At 39.9% G+C, this 21,453-nt stretch overlaps 2 protein-coding genes across 2 annotated transcripts in view; one reads left to right on the top strand and one right to left on the bottom strand.

The window, feature by feature from the left end:
• ARL13B (ADP ribosylation factor like GTPase 13B) overlaps positions 1–21,453 on the top strand; it is a 51,875-nt gene that overhangs the window by 16,770 nt on the left and 13,652 nt on the right. The window contains exons 5-6 of the mRNA XM_009897409.2: positions 14,348–14,453; positions 20,414–20,616. Coding sequence (XP_009895711.2) covers positions 14,348–14,453; positions 20,414–20,616 — 309 coding nt within the window. The remainder of the gene's footprint in view (positions 1–14,347; positions 14,454–20,413; positions 20,617–21,453) is intronic.
• On the bottom strand, positions 1,897–11,453 carry STX19 (syntaxin 19). The gene is made up of 2 exons (XM_009897408.2): positions 11,126–11,453; positions 1,897–2,951 (listed from the first exon to the last, which is right to left on the bottom strand). Exon 2 carries the CDS (start codon positions 2,863–2,865, stop codon positions 1,987–1,989), a length of 879 nt encoding a protein of 292 aa, XP_009895710.1. The 5' UTR covers positions 2,866–2,951; positions 11,126–11,453; the 3' UTR covers positions 1,897–1,986.

The raw sequence follows: 21,453 nt of genomic DNA, 5'->3' as shown, positions 1-21,453 counted from the left end.
ACTACAGTTATTTTTGTGATTACTGCAAAATTTGGGCTGTTAGTCCATTTGAATACTCAATATCAAATTCTCATTATGTCAGTATAAGTTGTAGTTTATACTATTTACTTTCAGTTAATAATACCTTATATTGAGAAGTAGCTTTCCACAAATTTTTGTTTCTCTTCTCAGTTGTTCTACAGCATGTCATGTATGTCTCTCTTTTGCCATTTTCTAACCAATATACACAGCTGAAAACTGCTTCAGTTGTTTACTTGTCTGTGAACAGGCATCTGTCTTCCTGAATATTAGTAAAACTTGAGGAGTTTTTCCCAGAATTTAACATACAGCTCTTGTTTGGCAAGACTGCATTGAAGAAACACACCTGTTGTGCAAAGAGGAAGGGCTGGTCCACGAATGCATTTCTCTTACAGATAAGGATGCTTGTGTGAACACTCCTGTGTGGGGGATGCTGCGTAAGACAGGTGATTGTTGTAATTTGGTTTTCTCATCTGTTGATGCTGTCTCAAGTAATCTTTTGCAAAACTAGTGTAATGCCTTTCTTTTTAAGGGCCCAAGAGCGAAGTAAAAGGCTATCTATTGTGTACTTTTGTTCTGCTGAAAGTAAAAAACGGAATCAAAGAGTGGTAGGATTTGGAAGGGACCTTTTAAGATAATCTATTTCAAACCCCTTGCTAAAACAGTTCATCTCGAGCAAGTTGTCCAGGACCAAATCCAGGTGGGTTTTGAAAGTCTCCAGAGAGGGAGACTCCACAACCTCAGTGGGCAGCCTCTTCCAGTGCTCTGTCACCCTCAAAATAAACAAGTTTTTCAGACCAAATTTTCTGTATTCCACTTTATATGCATTGCTCTTTGTCCTGTCACTGGGCATCACTGGGGTTTTGTTTCTGTCTAGTGCATATTCCAAGAAGACTATGAAGGCAAGTTCCTTCCATGCTAAATAATTCTCTGGTTCTAGATTATGTTTTATGAGGATGGAGTTCTATTTTTCAATTACCTTTTTTTCCTTTGTTTTTGTATAAGTAAAAGTCAGCCTGCAGAGGCAACTGCAGATCTAAATAGGTTATGGAACAGTAAGAATATGTCTTGTCACTGTGTAATAAAGTATCATATTCCTCTATCCTCTCCTGGTAGGGATCTCTCTATATATTTGAGTAATGTAAATATGTCTGTCAGTTCCTTAATGCTTGGCTTCTTAGAGGGCTGCTAACAAGTGTCCCTGTAGGTTTTGTAACATGGTCTTCTGCTTTTAGTGGTCAGTAATGTGTTCAGAAAATCACAACTCAGCACCTGTCTGTAAGAAATACAACATTAAAATAAATAAGCCAGTGCCTGTTTTGCATTCCATAAGAGGAGGGCACACACTGCCTCACTATAACGTGAACATTATTTCATGGTGTTAAGTAGGTAAGTAAGCTTGTAAGTAACTTTTCTTGTAGACGTAGTGTTGAGACACTCCTGATAACTATTTTCTGCCATATTGTTTGGTTTAGGCATTATGTTCTATTTTTTGGCTAATGATGTCTGCTTTACATGGGTTCTTTTTTTGTTGAATTTCAGAATTGGGGGGAATAAATAAATTAGAATTTGAGCAAAGCGAAGATGAGTGCCAAAAACATACAAGGCAATTAGAAATGCTAATTACTGTCTTGTGAAAGGGAACCGAACTCTTCTTATGAACTCCCTCTTTGAATTAACAACATTTGGAATGCTTCCCAAAAGTACAGGTAGTTTGTTGCTACATGGTTTTAGTTTTGAGTAGAAGAACAAAAGTGTCACTTGTGTTCTTTTATCCTTTCCTCTACTTCATGTGTTTCTGTGAAAACCACGAAATAAAGAATTTGTATGTACATGCTTCTAGCTCTGTTTGGAAAAAACAGTGCGGTTTTTCCTGAGATCTTTGTGAAAGGAAATGGGAAGGACTCCTTTACGAGATTAGTGTACTAAATAGGAAGCATTAGTATTTCAAACAGTTTATTTGTTTTGTCATTTGCAGCATGGACAACACCAGCAGCATATTGCTTTGCAAGGGTTTCTTTTTTGATACTTGACTGCAAGCCCAAATGTTTCATTAGAAGCTTGAATATATTCTTGAGTGTTGTTCATGCAGATTTCAATGTTGTTGATCGTCTCCCCTTGTTCTTCTGCCAGAACTGACATCTGGATAAAAAGGTCATGTAGGTCTTTCATCTGTTTCTCCAAATTGACTAGTTCTTTGTGTCTCTGTTCAATCTCTGAAAGCTGAGCTTTAGTTATTTTTACTTCAGTAAGTAGATTTTCATTGAAAATTTCCCATTTTCCTTGTTGGAGCATGTCATTGACTTCTTCCTCAGATACCTCTTTACCGGCTACTTCAAGCTGTCGGGCGATAAACATTCTACATTTCTCTTGCTTAGCTGCTATAGCATCATTGTATGAGAGCATAGCATTTAGATAACGTAGGGATAAGAAAGCATGCTGGGAAGCTAGAATTCTTACTGTGGCACATGATGGCCCATGTTCATTTTCAGCTTTTTTCACTGTTTTTGACAACTCATCCAAACAGTTCTGTATGTGTTCTGCTTGAATTTTTATTTCTCTTGCTACGTTAGATTCCTTTTTCAGAACGCTGAATCTTCTCATTGAAGATACAAGGCGGCTTTGTTGTTGACTGAATTTATCAACTTCCTCCACCAGATTATTAATTTCATTCTGAAGCTTCTGGATTTCATGCAGGTGCCTTTCAGTTGTGGGCTCTTTTTCATAAATAATGGCCTGCTGTTCAAATTTCTCCTGCTCTTCTTCTTGCACAGTTGCACCGTTATTTTCTCCATCTGTCTGTAGCTCCTTAGCTTTTAGTTTAAGCTCTTGGAGTCGATCTCTCATGGGTTTTGTCTTCACGTTTTTTGAGGTACTTTTCCCCTCTTGCAACACAAGGATTTAACTCCAATATATTTTTTATTCTTGTTTCACTGTAATCAAAGTGTAACAACAATCAGTGTTAGCAGTTATAGGTATACATGAAAAGCGGTTTTGGAGATTAGAGCTATTTCTCTCTGAACAAAAGCAATGAATAGGAAGTGGTAGGTATTCTGAACAAATGTGCAAGATAGGTGGTGTCAGTGCAATCCACTATTTAATCTGCTTTCTGTAAGACAATCATAACTTATAGTTTTAATTTCTCTCCAGATGTGTGTGGTTGACAGTCTTCCCTCAGCTTCTTCACTTTGGTGTTCTTTGGCGTATTCAGTGATTCGGAGCCCAAGCCCATTTTTGTAGTAGATTTGTGGTGTAGGGTCCATAACTTAGAACAATGAGGAATGTAGCTTGTGGAGAGGACTTTTATTTGGGGGAGGAAGAGAGGAGTAATTCAGATTCTTATTTTAATTCCTTATTCAATGCTTTTGAGGCTGTGAGATAGACTATTTAAAGAAATTGAGTTCTGTCATGAATAAGCTAATTTAGGCTATTAGTTTAGCCACACTGTAAAACCTTTCTCATTTTCCCTGCCTCCCCTTGCCTGGAAAGTTAAACTGCTAGTAACTGAGGCAGTTAATGCTACAGAAAAAAACACACAACAAAACCAACCAACCAAAACCCCCACAGAATTCTAATAATTTAGCATGACAACACTGGGGTTTTTGTTGTTGTTCTTTTTTGTTTGTTTTGTTTTTTCCCCTGATGTCTGAGTATTTATAGAGGAGGATTCATAGCACTAACGTTGCAGAACATTTTCTAGGCCTTTTTTTTGATTATTGTAATCTATTCTTACATTGTCATTTGCTGTCTTCATAAGATTATGCAAGTATACTTTGTACACCATAAGGGGATACAATTCAGTACTCTTTCTTATTTAATAGAAACTGAATTTAGTTCTGTTTTCTGCCAGAGCTCTTGTGTGGGCAAGTTTCTACTGTGTATGTTTTAGAAAATACCTGAGTTCAACTATTTTTGCTTATAAGGAAGAAAAGATTTTCCTCAAACTCTACATGAATGTTTTCCTTGGATTATGATCAAGAATAGAAGCAATAAAATGTTCAGAACTAGCAAATGATGGGCTTTTTACTTGGTGTCTTCTGAGTACATCAAATGTGTGTCTTTCAAAAGGCCATTTGAGTGTACGCGTTGACCAGTGCAATAGTATTGTTTGGCTAGTTTCAGTGATTTCATGGCAGTCTGATGAAATAGTTTTATAGATGTGTTTTATAGATGCATTTCTTCTTAAAACCCAGTTGGTAAGTATTTATTTATTTATATAATTATGCAAGCAAAGGCAGCAGTTCTCTATATTGTCCAAATGAATGCATTTGCAGTGACTGCAAAGGATCAGTCCAGTAACTTATCAATGTGCAAATGATTTCATTACAATTGAGCACCTTAGTCTGTCTCCTTGCATATGCATGTTTAAATTCCCTGAAGAGATTTTTACATAATGTAAGTCATGGAGTTGAACAGTGTGAACATGACTTCCTTGAACTTAAATCTGGCTGTCTGCAGGAAGATTAGCTGAAAACCAAGACTTGAAATGCTACAGAGATCAGTTGTGAGAGAATGTTGACATTCTACCCTAGTGTGGATTTTCCTTACTGCTCGTGTTGGTCTTTTGTTTTGGTTTGGTTTTTTCCCCACTTAGTGGCTTAATATCTGAACTTAGTGTTTGCTTACTCACATCAAGAGAATCTAGGAAGCCTGGCAGTCATTAGTAGCTATAGTAATGTGCTGACACTTCTGATCAGCAGAAAAACTTAAAAGTAATTTATTGGAACACATTACTTTTGGGTCAGGAAAATGTAGCATGTTAATTTTGTTGCAGTAATTCCTCTTCATTGCCTGTCTTGCTGTGTTATCTCCCCACAGAAGAAATCTTGATAATATTCTTTAGGAATGTTTCAGAGCACCTTGGCACCACCAAGCCTGCCATGGGGAAGCTCAGTCTGGGGCGTGTGAAAGGAACCAGGAGTCCTAAACAAGGCTTCACAGAACTGACCTGAAAATCCTTATAGTGTATCCTGACATATTTGTTGACCCATGTTAATTTGGTATGGCTTGATAAGCCTGTGATCAAAAACAATCTCTAAGGGCACCATTAATGCTTAATTAATGGTGACGGGACTTTCTGTATCTAAGAGAATGTAAGTAATTACTCAAAAGCTCTAAAACGTGCATGCGATCATGCAGTTACACCTTTAAAACTCAATACAAATTCTCAAAAGGGCAGTTACCACTTTTTCATATGATTACTCTTCTGTGATCTAAAAATAACTTAAACCAGGAGCATAATAATGAGCTTCATCGTTAATTTATGTATCTATTAACAATTGACATCTGCTTTTCAATGTAGTGGATGCATTGATCTTCAAATTCTCGAATATCAAACTTGCAGAGAAGTAAGCAGAAAATACTTAAGACTGCTATTAACAGTTTTTTTTTTTCATGTTTAAACAGCAGTCTCACTGAGTGGAATGTGAGCAACTGAACTGTAGTTTCATATCTTATATCCTATCAGGCTTGCCTTTAAAACATACCGCTTGAATGTGCTTGTCGATAAATATGATTGGTTATACTGGCAATTGAAATGCATGCTGGTTTAAAATAAAAAAATGATGTCTTTGTGACAAAAAACAACCTTGGAAAATGTTGGGTTGACTTCTTGAGTGTTCCATAACTGATGGTAAAACCATATTTTTGGATCTGGAATCACAGGCTGCTAGCTGATCTTTAACAGAAGGTAATCTGTAGAAATGGAGTTACTCTAGTAGTATACCTGCAATAACTCAGTCAAGCTGATGTGCCTCTGTGCCATCTCTCTTTATGCTTGGAAGCAATGCAAGATAGAAAACATAGCCAAAGAACAGACAGGGCTACAGGATGGATTAGGGGAGGAGGTAGCAGGGAGGGGAGGAAGAATTAGGCGCATTGTTGCCCAATACTGAAATTGTACTCAGAGTTCAAGGATAATTCATGTGCTTGTATTACATGTATTTGGGGAGAAAAAGTAGGAATGCACATCTGGTATTTCAGTTTGGTCATTCAGGCATATCTTGTCTTCTAGAAAAGCTTTCCTCCCTGCCTGTTCCAGTACTTTCATCGTACAGATCCACTGCTCATTAAGTTAGTGTTTGTTCTTCTGGTACAGCATCTTTATATATAGTTACATTTAATTGTCAGGTTCAGAAATGCACTTTTTGCATCCTTGCCAAATATGTTTTAAGGGTATTGAAAGAGTCTTTGCCTTCTGATAACTTTACTGCATTGCCCATCAAGGTTATGAATCTCTCCAGTCAAACTGATAACATACGTGGCTGGGAAAGTATTTATAATGGCCATTACCTCAGCATACTGACTCGGGGGCCACGATTGTTAGTCTGTCATGACGATAAAGTGTGTTCTAAATTCAGAAAGAATTATTTTGATGGAAATAAAACCTTTTATCTTCTCCATTTTCTAAGGAGAAGAAAAAAAATAAAGCAAGGACCTAAATAAAGGTCCTTTTGTTTAATTGCAAGGCAGCCATATATTGCTCCAGTTCATCAGCAGACTTGGGAAACAGGGAGCTTCTTTTTGAATTCTTTTATTTCCTTCCCGTGCCTTGACTGTTAACTATTTCTTTATTTATTGGGTGACCTCATTGCCCTCTACAACTACCTGAAAGGTGGTTGTAGACAGGAAGGGGTTGGTCTCTTCTCCCAGGCAACCAGCACCAGAACAAGGGGACACAGTCTCAAGCTGTGCCAGGGGAGGTTTAGACTCGAGGTGAGGAAAAAGTTCTTCACCGAGCGAGTCGTTCGTCATTGGAATGGGCTCCCCGGGGAGGTGGTGGAGTCGCCGTCCCTGGAGGTGTTCAAGGGGAGATTGGACGTGGCACTTGGTGCCATGGTCTAGTTGTGGGGTCTGTTGGGACAGGTTGGACTTGATGATCCTTGGGGTCTCTTCCAACCTTGGTTATACTGTGATACTGTGATAATATTCATCACCTTTATTAAAATGCCTGATAGAAAAGGCTGCTTGTATTTGATCTTTGATGTTATTTGCCTGCTGCCTTATGTTCATTTTAACATACTGTGGTCCTTCAGGAGAAGTAGTCTTGCCAACAGTCAAGGTCATAATTTTCTGTTTAATAGATTTGTGACATTTATAATCTGTGTTTTGCATCATACTCCTTTCTTTACCTCTCTTAAGTACTTACTGTTTTCTTTTAAATGATTGTGACAAAAATAAGGGTCAGTTTGGTTTTGTGTTCCTTAGTTATGAGTTGAATAAGGACACTGGGTAGAGGACATTTGCAGGCAACATAACCCAAAGGAATTTCAGGTTACAAGTTTGGTGTTTTGTGGTTTTTTTTGAGTTATGTTTGGGGTTATACTCTGGTATGGAACTTGATTACTGTTCTAAGTGTCTTAACTACAGAAAAAGGTGCGATGCACGTACCATTTAAGTGTCTATGTTTAAGATACTTATAGTAGTCTATTTGGGAAAACTAGGCACTTGAGTTGAAATTTCAGTTTGCTCCAAAGGCTGTGCACTGTTGTTCTCACAAGAAGAGAAGGAACTTGTTTGATGGTTTTTGTAATTTTGCCCTGTTATGTGAAGATTTAAGTAACTAAACTGGAGCAACTGTAGCAATCTTCCTACAGGTTCTGTTTGTTTTTCTCCTTCGTTTAAAAAGTTTTCTTCAACTTAAATACCTTGTAAACAAACATGCTTGAGCCAAGGATTATCGCATAGCAAGGTGGTTGGATGAAAATACCTTCTAAAGCATCTCTGTGTTAAGGTGATAATTCCTTGGGAAAAAAAAATAAATATTTAAAACTAGTTCTAAGTTCAAATTTCTGTTTGCAGGAAGCATGGTAGTGATTCAATAGGAAAATATGAAAGGTGGAGAGCTTGCCCTGATCATGAGCCTAAAACAAGGTGCCATTATACGTGGCAGGTCACTAAATTTTATGAGTGTGTGCAAAATCTAAACATGCAGCATGTTCAGCACAGGGCACTTAAGTGCTAATGACTATCTCATTCTTCATATTAAAAAATACTAACATGCAAAGGCCATTTGTATTTGCCAGCGTTTGTCTCAGAAACAGTCTGTAGCATGTTTCTGCATTAGAATGCATTCTGTCATTACATGACATTGAGGAAATACAATCTGGTTGCTTGTACCTTTGAGACAATGTTACCCATCATAGCTGGCATAATGCTACCTAGTGAAACCAAAATGATGACCAGTATTCAAGAGCATAGAAGTGCTGCATTTGAAACCAGGTGGTTCTCTCATTAGCATGAAATAGATCACCGGAGGTGGAGAAATGCTGGTACTGAGTTAAAACATGAGACTCGGAAGGAATAAAATAGGTCAGATTGAGTCCAAAGTTGTTGGAAAAGTGTAACAAAATTATGCTGCTGGAGGGGGGATGTAAAGGGGAAAAATACTTCAGTTACTTAAAATAATTCAACTGTTCTTGAGCATTTGGCCAGACCTCTGTAATAGTTATGCTGTTGGAGATGTAGCTGTCTTATGTTAACTGATAGAAAAGAATCTTGAGAGCAGGGAATAATACAAGGTATTCAGCATTAGTAGAGTGGGAGAATATGGCAGTTTGTGAATCATCCGTATGGCAAGCTTGTTTTGCTTTCAAAATGTCTATGCTGTCAGTACATCTCACATTCCAGTTAGCAAAACAAGGGAAAGGGGTTTGCAGTTTGGTTCCAAGATGCAAAGTGAGAAATCCGAGATTGTTCCTTGGAGTTTTGGAACCTTTGTTATGAATGTATGGCTGCAGATGTGGAAGACTTGAGGAAAAGCATCTGCCACCATTTCGCTGTCTATGGATAGCAACCATCATGTTTCCTACTGATAATTTTGGTAAGGCAGGGTGGTGAGTTGATGCTTTTGCACTGATCTAAGTTGTAGTAGTGGTGATGCATACAGCACCTGCAAGGGCTGACTGAAAAAAACAATGATCTCACTCTACATAATCTGTTACTCTGTGGATTATTCTGTGTAATTGGTAAAGGAACAGACTATCCCCTGGTTAGAAGCAGAACTGAAGAATTTATTTAACGTTTTTGTGGTGGTGTTTTACCTATTAAACCAGAGATTTACTAAGATACTTCAGAGCAGGTGGGAGTAGGAGTAGGTATTATAGATACCTGGGCTATTTTTTTGTTTGTTTCCAGCAAGAATACTAGAAAACAGCACCTTCCCTTAATTAGCTGTTGCAAATAGGATGGCCACTTAGATGAAACAGAAGTCCAGAAAGAAAATCATAATCTTATCTACTCAAAAAATCATAATTATGGCCTGGATACTGATATATTTTATAGCAGCACTTGAAAATCAATTCAGAGCAACAGAAGAGGCTAAAGCAGGATAGAGAAGAGATGAAATTCTTTCCACTTAATAAGATAAATAGTTTGAACTACTTGTTAATGACTTTGTATTGCCATAAATCAGTTTCAAGATTTTTGTCTTCCCGACAGTAGACTTGCAGGCTTGAAATTTGTCCTGTGCAGCATCCCACCTGCTTAACATTTAGTCTCTCTCAGACCTTATGGCTACAGATCACAGCCTTGGAACTGTAATAAATGTAAGGATTTTCAGGCAGCTCTTTTTAAAAGCATATGCTGTAGTCAATTTTGACTGAATAACTTTAATGATTAGGCATTGATATATCAAGGTGAAATAGCGTCTGAGAAAATAATTCATATTTACAATATTTAAAAATCTAATACATAAATACATGGCAGCATAATTTCCTGTCATTGCATTTGGAATTACACAGCTGGATGCTGAGCATAATCTGGATGTGAGCTCAGATACCTCTTTGGATGTAGTCTGTTTGATCAATAGGTGTGACTAAACTGGTGGCAGAGCAGAGTGTGTCAGAGAAACACATTTTTGGTAAACAGGAGTGCAATTCAGACCTGAGGTGAGAATAAGTTTATTTGATAAAAATTAAACAAATTATAATCGTTGTTCTCAGTTGTTGTTAATTTTGATTTACCATCATGCAGGTTTGACACAAAGTTTTGGGTTTTTGATAACTGACTCTGAAAAAACTTAATCCTAAAAGCAACATCTGAGACAGGTTTACAGATTACTCCTCAGAGTATATACCCTCTAGAGTATTTCATTTTCAGTGTTCTGTTGCTGTATGGGAATCCCATCCCTGTGGGAGACATTTTTAAGTTGGAAAATAACAGTGTTTAAAAAACCTTCCAAGTCTGCAAAACAAGAAAACAAACACATGTACATGTTTGCTTCTTCCCAAACAAACCCTGAATCCACCTCCTGGATTTTTGATGGAAGCTAGGATACAAATATGTCCGTTTCATGTTGTGGGTTTTTTTCACCAAATCTCTTGAATTCTAAAGAAAAAATTACTACTGATTTATTTATTTTCTTTCTTTTTCCTTTTTGTTCAGTAATTTCTGTTTTAGAAATAGGTCAAGGAATGCACAGGCTTTGCAGTCAGACTTTGTTTTTCTCTGGCATGTCATCTGACTTGTAAGAGAAATATTGTTATTGAACTCTAGATGTCAGCTGTGCCAATGCACACATACACTCCCTTTCCACACTGTTTCCCATGACTCTTAAAGTTCAAAAGCTCTCTAGCTGCTTTTAAAAAACATCCAACTTGATATAAAAGTAGTTGGTGCCTACTTTTTCTTTATTTCTTGTGTAAATTCAATTTGTTAACACTAAGAATGTTCCAGATATACTTTATGTGAAATTGAAATAAGCATGATTTTATATATCTGAAAGCTTATTACTCAGCAAACTTAATGTGATAAACAAACAGACATTCTCCTGTGCTTTCAGGTATGTTTTGATACATTCTACAGTGTTTCAAACATGAAGAAGTTCTATATGTGAGTTCAACTGAATTGAAAAAGTAAAATCAAAATCTGTCCTTTAAGATAACTCTGATGTATTCACTAAAGAAGGAAGCTTCATGCAAAATCTATCATTCCTGTATGTGAGCAGCAGATCTCTGAGATTATATTCACCCAAAGAAATATCCAGGTCTTGCAGGGCAAACATCCATTTTTGTATTGACACTTAGGCACATTTCCACTCTAAACCACATCACACAGACTTTCTGATATTTGCAACTTCAAAAACATTAATTAAAAATTAACTCTTTACCTTTTAATCCTGTGCTGGTGATTTTCTGTTTCCTTTACAGAAGAACTCCTGAGACTGAGCTTTGGTATATCTGAAAAACATTGTTTTGAATATTTGCCTAAGTACTGTGTGTTGAGTGGCATTCCATTAAGTTTTTTTCCACATGCCTTCCACTTCTAGTTCTTATGTGGTTGTCCAAGGGTTCATCTTCAGGAGCAGTGGTGTGAGAGAGAAGCTGACTTCTGCACCTGCAGTAGACAAGCAAATTGATTACTTTCTACTTGGGGAATCTCGTTCTGCCTGTTTGAAACCCAGCCTTAGTGAGAGGCGGATCACTGCTGGAGCTGCGTGGTAGCAGGAAGTGTCTAGGAGCTGCTCCTTAGATAGGGGCCCTCTAAGCTGCAAGTGGAGCACTGCCTACCTATGGAGCACTTGTACAGTAAAGCATGCTGTAAGGGTAGTTCATGGATCTATTAATGTATTTACCTGAAAAACAGAGTTAAAATATTTTAAAGTTGGATCTAAAATTGGAGAAAATGGAAACTAATTGGCCAAAAGGACAAATCTTACATCTTTCAGTGTAGTAGAGATTAAAAATCAGGACCTACTGCAAGCTATAGGACATTAGTGTTACATTCACTTCATAGAATGTGCAATCCAATAACATAAGTAATGGTACAGTTATGTAATTTCATGTGAAGAAAAAAACAAAGTGGGACATAATTGCTTCCAATTTTTAATTGCTTTCCATAACTTTCTTTAATTTCTTCTTTCTTGAATGCCTTTTCAGTTCTCTTTACTGCTCAGGAATTGCAAATCCTGGAGGTAATAGAGAAATTCTGGAGGAAGGAAGACTGTTCCTTGGTCAAAGATATTTGGTTAAAGATCATTTAGGCAAGCTGGGCACCTGCAAATCCATGGGCCATTATGGAATGCATCCAAAAGTGCTGAGGGAGCTGGCAGATGTTATTGCTAAAGCACTCTTCATCATCTTTGAATAGTCATGGAGAACAGGAGAGGTAACTGAGGACTAGAGGAAGGCCAGTGTCAGTCCAGTTTTCAAAAAGAGCACAAAGGAGGACCCAGGAAACTACAGACCAGTCCACCTCACCTCCATCCCTGGAAAGGTGATGGAACAGCTCATTCTGGATGCTGTCTCTAAGCATATGGAGGAAAGGAAGGTTATCAGGAGTGGTCATCATGGATTCACCAACAGGAAATCATGGTTGATCAATCTGATAGCCTTCTATGACGACATGACTGGCTGTGTAGATAAGGGAAGAGCAGTGGATGTTGTCTACCTTGACTTCAGCAAGACTTTTGACACTGTCTCCTATAACATCCTCATAAGTAAGCTTAGGAAGTGTGGGCTAGATGAGTGGACAGTGAGGTAGATGATGATGATGATGATGATTATTATTATTAAAAAAAAAAACACAAACAACCAGGTTGGAAGAGACCTTCAAGATCATCGCATCCAACCCCTCAACCAATGAAACCCACCTAAACATCTAACCCATGGCACCAAGCACCCCATGAAGTCTCCTCCTGAAAACCACCAATGACGGCGACTCCACCACCTCCCCAGGCAGCCCATTCCAATGGGCAATCACTCTCTCTGTGTAGAGCTTCTTCCTAACATCCAACCTAAACCTCCCCTGGTGCAGCCTGATACTGTGGGCAACTCTGTTGCCCAAACAGAGAGGGACCTGGGGGTGCTGATTGACAGCTGCCTAAACATGAGCCAGCAGTGTGCCCAGGTGGCCAAGAAGGCCAATGGCATCCTGGCCTGCATTAGGAATAGTGTGGCCAGCAGGAGCAGGGAGGTCATTGTGCCCCTGAACTCTGCATTGGTTAGGCCACACCTTGAGTCCTGTGTCCAGTTCTGGGCCCCTCAGTTTAAGAAGGACATTGAGACACTTGAGCATGTCCAGAGAAGGGCAACGAGGCTGGGGAGAGGCCTTGAGCACAGCCCTGTGAGGAGAGGCTGAGGGAGGGGAGACCTCATTGCCCTCTACAACTACCTGAAAGGTGGCTGTAGCCAGGAAGGGGTTGGTCTCTTCTCCCAGGCAACTGGCACCAGAACAAGAGGACACAGTCTCAGTCTGCACCAGGGGAAGTTTAAGCTCGAGGTGAGGAGAAAGTTCTTCACTGAGAGAATCGTTCGTCATTGGAATGTGCTGCCCAGGGAGGTGGTGTAGTCACCGTCCCTGGAGGTGTTCAAGGGGAGATTGGACGTGGCACTTGGTGCCATGGTCTAGTCATGAGGTCTGTCAAGACAGGTTGGACTTGATGATCCTTGGGGTCTCTTCCAACCTTAGTTATAGAGAAATTATTTTGCTTTTCTGTGAGAAGTGATTCCATACCAGTTTTGACAGTTACCCTCACTTTTTCATACATGTAGTTTGTGAAGTACCTTTTCTAGCTTTTGATCAGCAGCTTTTCCAGTTTCATTTCATATATAGAGGAGTTTTCAGAGAGGAAGCAACTTTATTTCTGTGGTTAGAAACAGAAACCAGATCTGTCTTGTGCCTTTTAAAAAGTATTGTATTTACAGAGTGTATGGAAGATGAATCTGATCAAGAAAAACAGTCCCCCAAAAACTTAACTCTGGAGTCTCTAAGAAATAAGATAATGATGGCACTTCATCTTGCAGTATTCTTATTTTGTAAGCTATGTGTTTCATATACTTTGGGTGTTTTTTTTTCATCCCTCTATTTGGTAATAAAATACATTTTATACAGCAAGCTTCATGCACATGCCCCTTCAGTCTTTAAGTTTTGCTTATGCAGAGCAGTTTCAAAGCATTACATGTCTAATTGTTTGGCCTCAGAGAGATTCTGGATGGCAGGCAGACTTTAGATGATCATGAAGCAGTATTATGTGGGGAAATGGGCAGGTTTTGAGAAGCTCCAAAGTTCTGACCTTTGATCCATACACTCAGTTGTAATTTGTAGCTTTAGATGTAGAACAGTATGGATTTTACATCCATTTTCTTAACTTGAAAATAGAATTGCTTTGTTTATTGATAATTATTAAATTAACTAAGCACCTTAGTAATTATTTAATGGTTGTATCTGCTGACAATAGTGCATGGACTAAGGAGTTAATATATTAAGTAGAAAGAGCAATAAACAGTGAAAGCTGAAACAGGCATTTTCTCTTTCTGTTTCCTACTTTTGTGAAAAACTTACCTTTTGGAGATCTGAGAATCTCTTATGTTTCTTTTGATCTATTCTTTAGGCTGGCAAATAAGCAGGACAGAGAAGGAGCTCTGTCAGAAGCAGATGTAATTGAGTCCTTATCTCTGGAAAAGCTTGTCAATGAACACAAGTGTCTATGTCAAATTGTAAGTACATCTTGAGATGCTTCATTTTCCAATTTATTTGTAAAGCTTGCAGTAAAGGTAGGAGATTGTGCTGCATAGTGTAAAACTGAAACTAAATCCCTGCAATCCCAACAAAGATAGAGTAATATACCTGTTCTACAAGCACTTCCACTCTTTACCTTGTAGGTCTGTGATCTGTGTTTGGTCACAGGCCAATAATCCTTGGCAATTACAGGGATAGCTCACGTGACTGGAACATTGTCATGGATGGCTATGTACTTTTTAGGAGAGATGAATCAACAAGGCAAGGTGGTGGAGTTGCTCTCTATGTGTGACAGCAACTGCAATGTACTTTGCTCTACCCAGGGTGTGAGGAAGCAGGTTCTGAAAGCTTATAGGTAAGAAGTAAGTGGCATGCAAATATGGGTGAAACTGTTGTGGGTGTCTACTACAGACCATCAAACCAGGAAGAAGATGTTTATGAGTCCTTCTACAGACAGCTGGAAGTAGCCACAAGATCACATGGCCTAGTGCTCATGCGTGGGTTTAGTCACCCTGATATTTGTTGGAAAGGCCACACAGCTAGGCATACTCAGTCCAGAAGACTCTAGCAGTGCATTGGTGCAGGTGCACTGCTGGACCTTGTATTAGCAAATAAAGAAAGTCTGGTGGGGACATGAAGGCTGGGAGCAGCCTTGACAACCGTGACCATGACATAGAGTTTAGAACCCTACAAGGAAGAAGCAGGGCAATAAGTAGGATTGCAGCTCTGGACTTGAGGAGGGCTGGCTTTATCTTCTTCAAAGAACTGCTTGGAGGAATCCTGTGGGCCAGAACTCTGGAAGGCAGGGGTCACAAGAGAGATGTTTAATATTCAAACATCACTTCCTCTAAGCTCAGGATAGGTGCATTCCTTTGAGTGAAAAAAAAAAAACAAGTAGAGGAGGAAGGAGAACTGTATGGATGAGCAAGGAGCTGCTAGTAAAAGTCATGTGGAAGAAAGTAATTCACAGTATGTGGAAAAAGGGATTGGTCACATGAAAGAATTATAGGAATGTTGCCAGGGTATGTAGGAATGCAACAAGGACAGCCAAAGCCCTCTTGGAACTAAATCTGACAAAGGAAGTAAAAGAGAACAAAAGGGCTTTTTCAAATAGATTTGTGGCAAAAGGAAGAATAAGGAAACTGTGGGTCCACTGGTGCATGAGGTGTGAGCCCTGGTGACAAGGCAGAGTTACTGAATGCTTTCTTTGCCTCAGTCTTTACTGCCAAGACCAGCCATCAGGAATCCCAGACTCTGGAAGTAAGAGAGAAAGCCTGGTAGAAGGAAGACTTTCCACTGGTCAATGAGGATTAGGTTAGAGATCATTTGGACAAACTGAACACCCACATGTGGCCCTGATGTGATGCATCCACAAGTGCTGAGAGACCTGGCAGATGTTGCTGTACCACTGTTCATCATTTTCAAAAGATCTGGAAAATGGGAACAGTACCTAAAGACTGGAGGAAAGACAGTGTCACTCCAGCCTTCAAAAAGGGCAAGGAGGAAGATCCAGGAAACTACAGACCAGTCAGCCTCACCTCCATCCTTGGAAAGGTGATTGGGCAGCTCATTTGGGAAGTCATCTCTAAGGACATGGAGGAAAAGAAGGTTATCAAGAGTAGCCAGCAGGAATTCACTAAAGGGAAATCATGTTTGACTAATGTATGGCCTTCTGTGATGGTGTGACTGAATGGGTGGATACAGAGAGAACAGTGGATGTTGTCTACCTTGACTTTAGCAAGGCTTTTGAGACTGTCTTCCTTAACGTCCTTGTAGGCAAGCCCAGGAATTGAGGGTTAGAAGAATGCACAATAAGATGGATTGTGAACTGGCTAAACAACAGAGATCAGAGTGTTGTGATCAAGGGTCCAGGGTCCAGTTGGACTTCAGTAACCAGTGGCGTTCCCCAGGCGTCAGTACTGGGTCCAGTCTTACGCAGCATATCATCAATGACCTGAATGACAGGATAGGGTGTATGTATCCTTAGCAAGTTCCCTGATCATACCAAACTGGGAGGGTTGGCTGAAGTGCCACAGGCTGACACACTGAAAGGCTTTGTGGCCATTCAGTGAGATATGGACAGACTGGGGAGCTGGGCAAAGAGGAACCTAGTAGGGTTTAACAAAAAATCAGTGTAAAGTGTGGCACCTGGGGAGGAGCAACAGCACGCACCAGTACAGACTATGTGTTGATCTGTTGGAAAGCAGCTCCATGGAGAAAGACCTTGGAGTCCTAGCTGATAATGAGTTATCCATGTGGGACGGCAGTGGCCATGAAGGCAAACGGTATTGTGGGATGCATTAAGAAAGATGTGTGCAGGAGGTTCTACACCCCCTCTACTCTGCCCAAATGTAATGGTTTAAATCAGAATAAAATGGGTCAAACAGAACCATCGAGTTAACCTGTCTGTTTCTATTTTCCCAACACTGAAGTGAGGGAAAAGTAACACACAAAAACTCAGGATTAAGACACAAAATAAGCACAATAAGAATAGAGTTTACTGAGCAAAATCAGAAAAACATGGTACAAATTGCATAATTACCTTAGCCTGTTTGCAGAAAAAGCATGGTGCAAAGCAGCAGCAAGCAGAAGCAAGTAAGCCAGAAGCCCCAGCCAGAAAACTACTCCCCCATCCCTCCTTCTCCCACTGCCATCCCAGTAGAAAGGACCAACACCCAAGGGCCCAGAACTTAGAAGCAGCAGGCAGAACAGCCTCCCATGTCACAATCTGAACTTCAAAACCTATAATACTTTGCTCAAGCCAGTACTTTCATTTTTGAAGCTGGTATGACTGCAGCATTGTGTGAATAACAGCAGCAGATTCAACTCAATCCATGACACCTCAAGAGAGCACATCTGGAGTATTGTGTCCAGTTCTGGGCTCCCCAGTTCAAGTTCAGTCTTGAAAAGAGAAGACTGAGAGAGGATCTTATTAATGTTTACAAATACCTGAAGGGGGTGTGTCAGGAAGACGGTGCTAGTTTCCTTTCACTGCTGTCCTGTGGGGCAATGGATGCAAACTTGAACACAGGAAGTTCCACCTCAGCATGAGGGAAAGCTTCTTTCAGGGTGCCAGACTGTCCAGAGAGGTTGTGGAGTGTCCTTCTCTGGAGTCTTTCAAGATCTATCTGGAAATGTTCCTGTTTGACCTGCTAAAGTTGATCCTGTGTTGGCAGGAAGGTTGCACTCAATGGGAGGTCCCTTCCAACACCTACCATTCTATGATTCTGCTTCTGGATCTGCTGAAGAAATGTTTATAACAAGCATCCTGAGAGTGTAGCTGCTGGACCATGCTGTAACCATGTAAAAATAATCAGTTATGATGTGGTTTAAAAGTTGTTTAATTGGACAGCAAATTTAGTATTCCATCTTTTAAAAAGAACCAAGACGACTAATTCGACTATGGTGACATCCAGGAAGGATCACTGTTTCAGTCTGATGTTTGTCTCGTTTCTGCTCAGAGCTAATGCCATCATTTAGTTGGTGTCACCATTTGGCAAACAGCGAGCACTTAATCTAGTTCCTAGGGCAATTAATTCCCAGCACAGTAGTCACCAAAACCCGCTGTTGGAGCTGCTTTCTAGTTAATATTTTTCCTAAGATAGCTACATTTCAGAGGTAGTGTTCACAGTCATGTTAAAAAAAAAACAACCACCAATAAAATCAGCAAGGGGAAAGGAGGAGCTAAAATCTTCTGATGTATACAAATGATACTTAATATTCATCAACTTAATATTCTATTTAGGTTTTAAAAGTTTCTCAGAGAAACAAGGGTGTTATTGCCTGTACATCCTCTCCCTGGTTAGGGTCTGCTAGAGAGTATTGTAGTGTTCTGTAGTGAATAGCACTCATGTTTGAACCTTCATTTGGGTATAGAATGAATGTATTAAAATGCAAACAAGGTTTTGCACTCTGCCAGGATGTAGAAATTTGGGGTTTGGTTTTGGTTTATGGAGGTTTTGTTTTTTTTTGCTGTATGTTGTATATTGTACATACCATGCCTGACTATGGTGCCATTTAAATGGTTGGCAAATGAAGGAATAATACAGAATTTTTTGTCTTGAGATTTTATATCTCTCAAGGTGTTCCAAAAATGTGTAGACATTGGCACTTCAAGATACGGTTTAGTGGGCATGGTGATGTTGAGTTGATGGTTGGACTTGATGATCATAGAGGTCTTTTCCACCTTAATGATTCTATGATTCATTAGGGAGTTTGTCTTTTCCAGCATTTCTTCATTCATGAACACAATCCTGAACACAATCACTGTGAAATACCATTTCTTTGTGTCAGCTGTATAACTGGATTTATTCAGTTATTCAGACAACAGTTTAAAAGACCCTTACAGCACTTCAAAACATTCTGGAAAGCATTTCTGAACTTGAAAATATAATTAATTTGTTTATTGATAATTATTAAATCATTAACTAACCACCTTAGTAATTATTTAATGTTAGTATCTGCTGACAATAGTGCATGGACTAATGATTTTATTAAGTAGAAAGAACAATAAACAATGAAAGCTGAAACAGGCTTTTTCTGTGATTTGTATCTTGATCAGAAAGTACCTAAATTTATAGAATACCTAAAAGCAAGTTAATTCCCCACACTTCTCAGTGTTTTACAAGCTTGACAGTAAACAGTAATTGTTTCACCATGGCTTCACCAAGGGCAAATCCTGCCTGACAAACCTGGTGGCCTTCTATGAAAAGGTCACAACATTAATAGATGAGGGTCGAGCAACTGACATCATTTACGTGGATTTGAGCAAGGCCTTTGACACTGTCCTGCACAACATCCTGGTCTCCCAGCTGGTAAAATATGGATTTGGTGGATAGACAACTCAGTGGATAAAAAGCCACACCCAAAGGGTCCATGTCCAAGTGGAGGCCAGTGACAAATGGAGTCCTTCAAGGATCAGTACTGGGACCAGTCTCGTTTAACATCTTCATCAGTTACATGGTCAGTGGCATTGAGTGCACCCTCAGCAAATTTGCCAAGCTGTGTGCTATGGCTGACACAGGAGGGAAGGGAGGCCATCCGTAGTGACCTTGACAGGCTGGAGAGGTGGACCCAAGCCAACCTCATGAAGGTCAACAAGACCAAGTGCAACGTCCTACATCTGCATCAGGGCAATCCCAGTCATCAAGATAGGTTGGGCAGTGACTGGCTTGAAAGCAGCCCTGAAGGAAAGAACTTGGGGATGCTGGTGGATGAGCTCAACAGGAGCCACCAGTGTGCACTTGCAGCCCAGAGAGCAAGTCACATCCTGGGCTTCATCAAAAGAAGCGTAACTGGCAGGCTGAGGAAAATGATTCTTGCCTTCTACTCCACTCTGGTGAGACCCCACCTTGAATACTGCATCCAGTTCTGCAGCCCCTATTAAAGGAAAGATATGGACATGGTGGAGCATGTCCAGAGAAAGGCCATAAGGATGATCAGAGGGGTGGAGCACCTCTCCTATGGAGACAGACTGAGGGAGTTTGGATTCACCCGGATTGGAGAAGAGAAGGCTCTGAGGAGACCTTATTGTGACCTTCCAGTATCTGAAGGGGGCCTACAAGAATGCTGGGGAGGGACTTTTTAGGGTGTCAGGAAGTGATAGGACTGGAGGGGGAATGGAGAAAAACTAGAAACAGGTAGATTCAGATTGGATATTAGGAAGAAGTTGTTCCCCATGAGGGTGGTGAGACACTGGCACAGGTTGCCCAGGGAGGTGGTGGAAGCCTCATCCCTGGAGGGATTTAAGGCCAGGTTGGATGTGGCTCTGAGCTACCTGATCTAGTGTGAGGTATCCCTGCCCATGATGGGGGGTTTGGAGCTGCATGATCTTTGAGGTCACTTCCAACTGACAGTTCTGTGATTCTGTTTTGCTGATTGCTTGTTTCAGAGGAAGGAATTTGAAGTGCAAATAATTTTCCTCTCCTTACATTTACAGGAACCTTGCTCAGCGATCATGGGCTGTGGGAAGAAAATAGATAAATCAATAAAAAAGGGTTTATATTGGCTTCTATGTATCATAGCAAAAGATTTTGATGCCTTAAATGAGCGCATCCAAAGAGACACTACAGAACAAAAGGCATATGAAGAACAACAGAAACTAGAACGAGCTGAACGAGTGAGAAGGATACGAGAAGAAAGGTACTTTATCTGTAATTTCTCTTACCCTCTTATTCCTCCCTTTCTCTATGATACTTCCTTCCTGAACCAAGCTATCAGGATTTGAAGCTTACAAGACAAGAGTTTCCATATTAGAAGTGCAGACCTTTTCTTCAATGCTTAACAAGTTTTCTCCTGCTGAATTCTCTTTATTTTATTTGCTTTATGCTGGAAATGTTCTGTGAATGAGAACTGCAAGGTAGTTGCAGAGTAAACTTGTCCTCACCAAAATAACTAGGGTGCTAACCTGAAAAAAACATGTCTTGTAATTCATAGAATCATAGAATAGAATCAGTAAGGTTGGAAAAGACCTCAAAGATCATCAAGTCCAACCTGTCACCCAAGACCTCATGACTAGACCATGGCACCAAGTGCCGCGTCCAATCCCCTCTTGAACACCTCCAGGGACGGTGACTCCACCACCTCCCTGGGCAGCCCATTCCAATGGCTAACAACAATTTAATCTTGTAACCTTCAAATATGTTCTAAGATAAACTTTTGGTAATTTGTGTTATACTTTCTAAGTCATGTGCAAATACCAAACACTAGATGTGAAATTTTATTCAATGCTTTCCTTAATAAACTTCAGGATATCCAGCAGATGAAGCATGGAGAGACTTAATATGGTTTGGAAAGGGAAGCAGGACAAATTCATAGAATCACAGAATCAGCAAGGTTGGGAAAGACCTCAGAGATCATCAAGTCCAACCTATGACCTAATACCCAACACCTCATGACTAACTGAACCATGGCTTCAAGTGCCACATCCAGTCCTTTTTTGAACGCCTCCAGGGACGATGATGCCCTGGGACTCCACCA

This window comes from Dryobates pubescens, chromosome 12 (assembly GCF_014839835.1).
Source record: "Dryobates pubescens isolate bDryPub1 chromosome 12, bDryPub1.pri, whole genome shotgun sequence".
Classification (NCBI taxonomy): Eukaryota; Metazoa; Chordata; class Aves; order Piciformes; family Picidae; genus Dryobates; species Dryobates pubescens.
The sequence above is the reverse complement of the archived record's forward strand: the minus strand, read 5'-3'. Positions and strand labels throughout refer to the sequence as shown.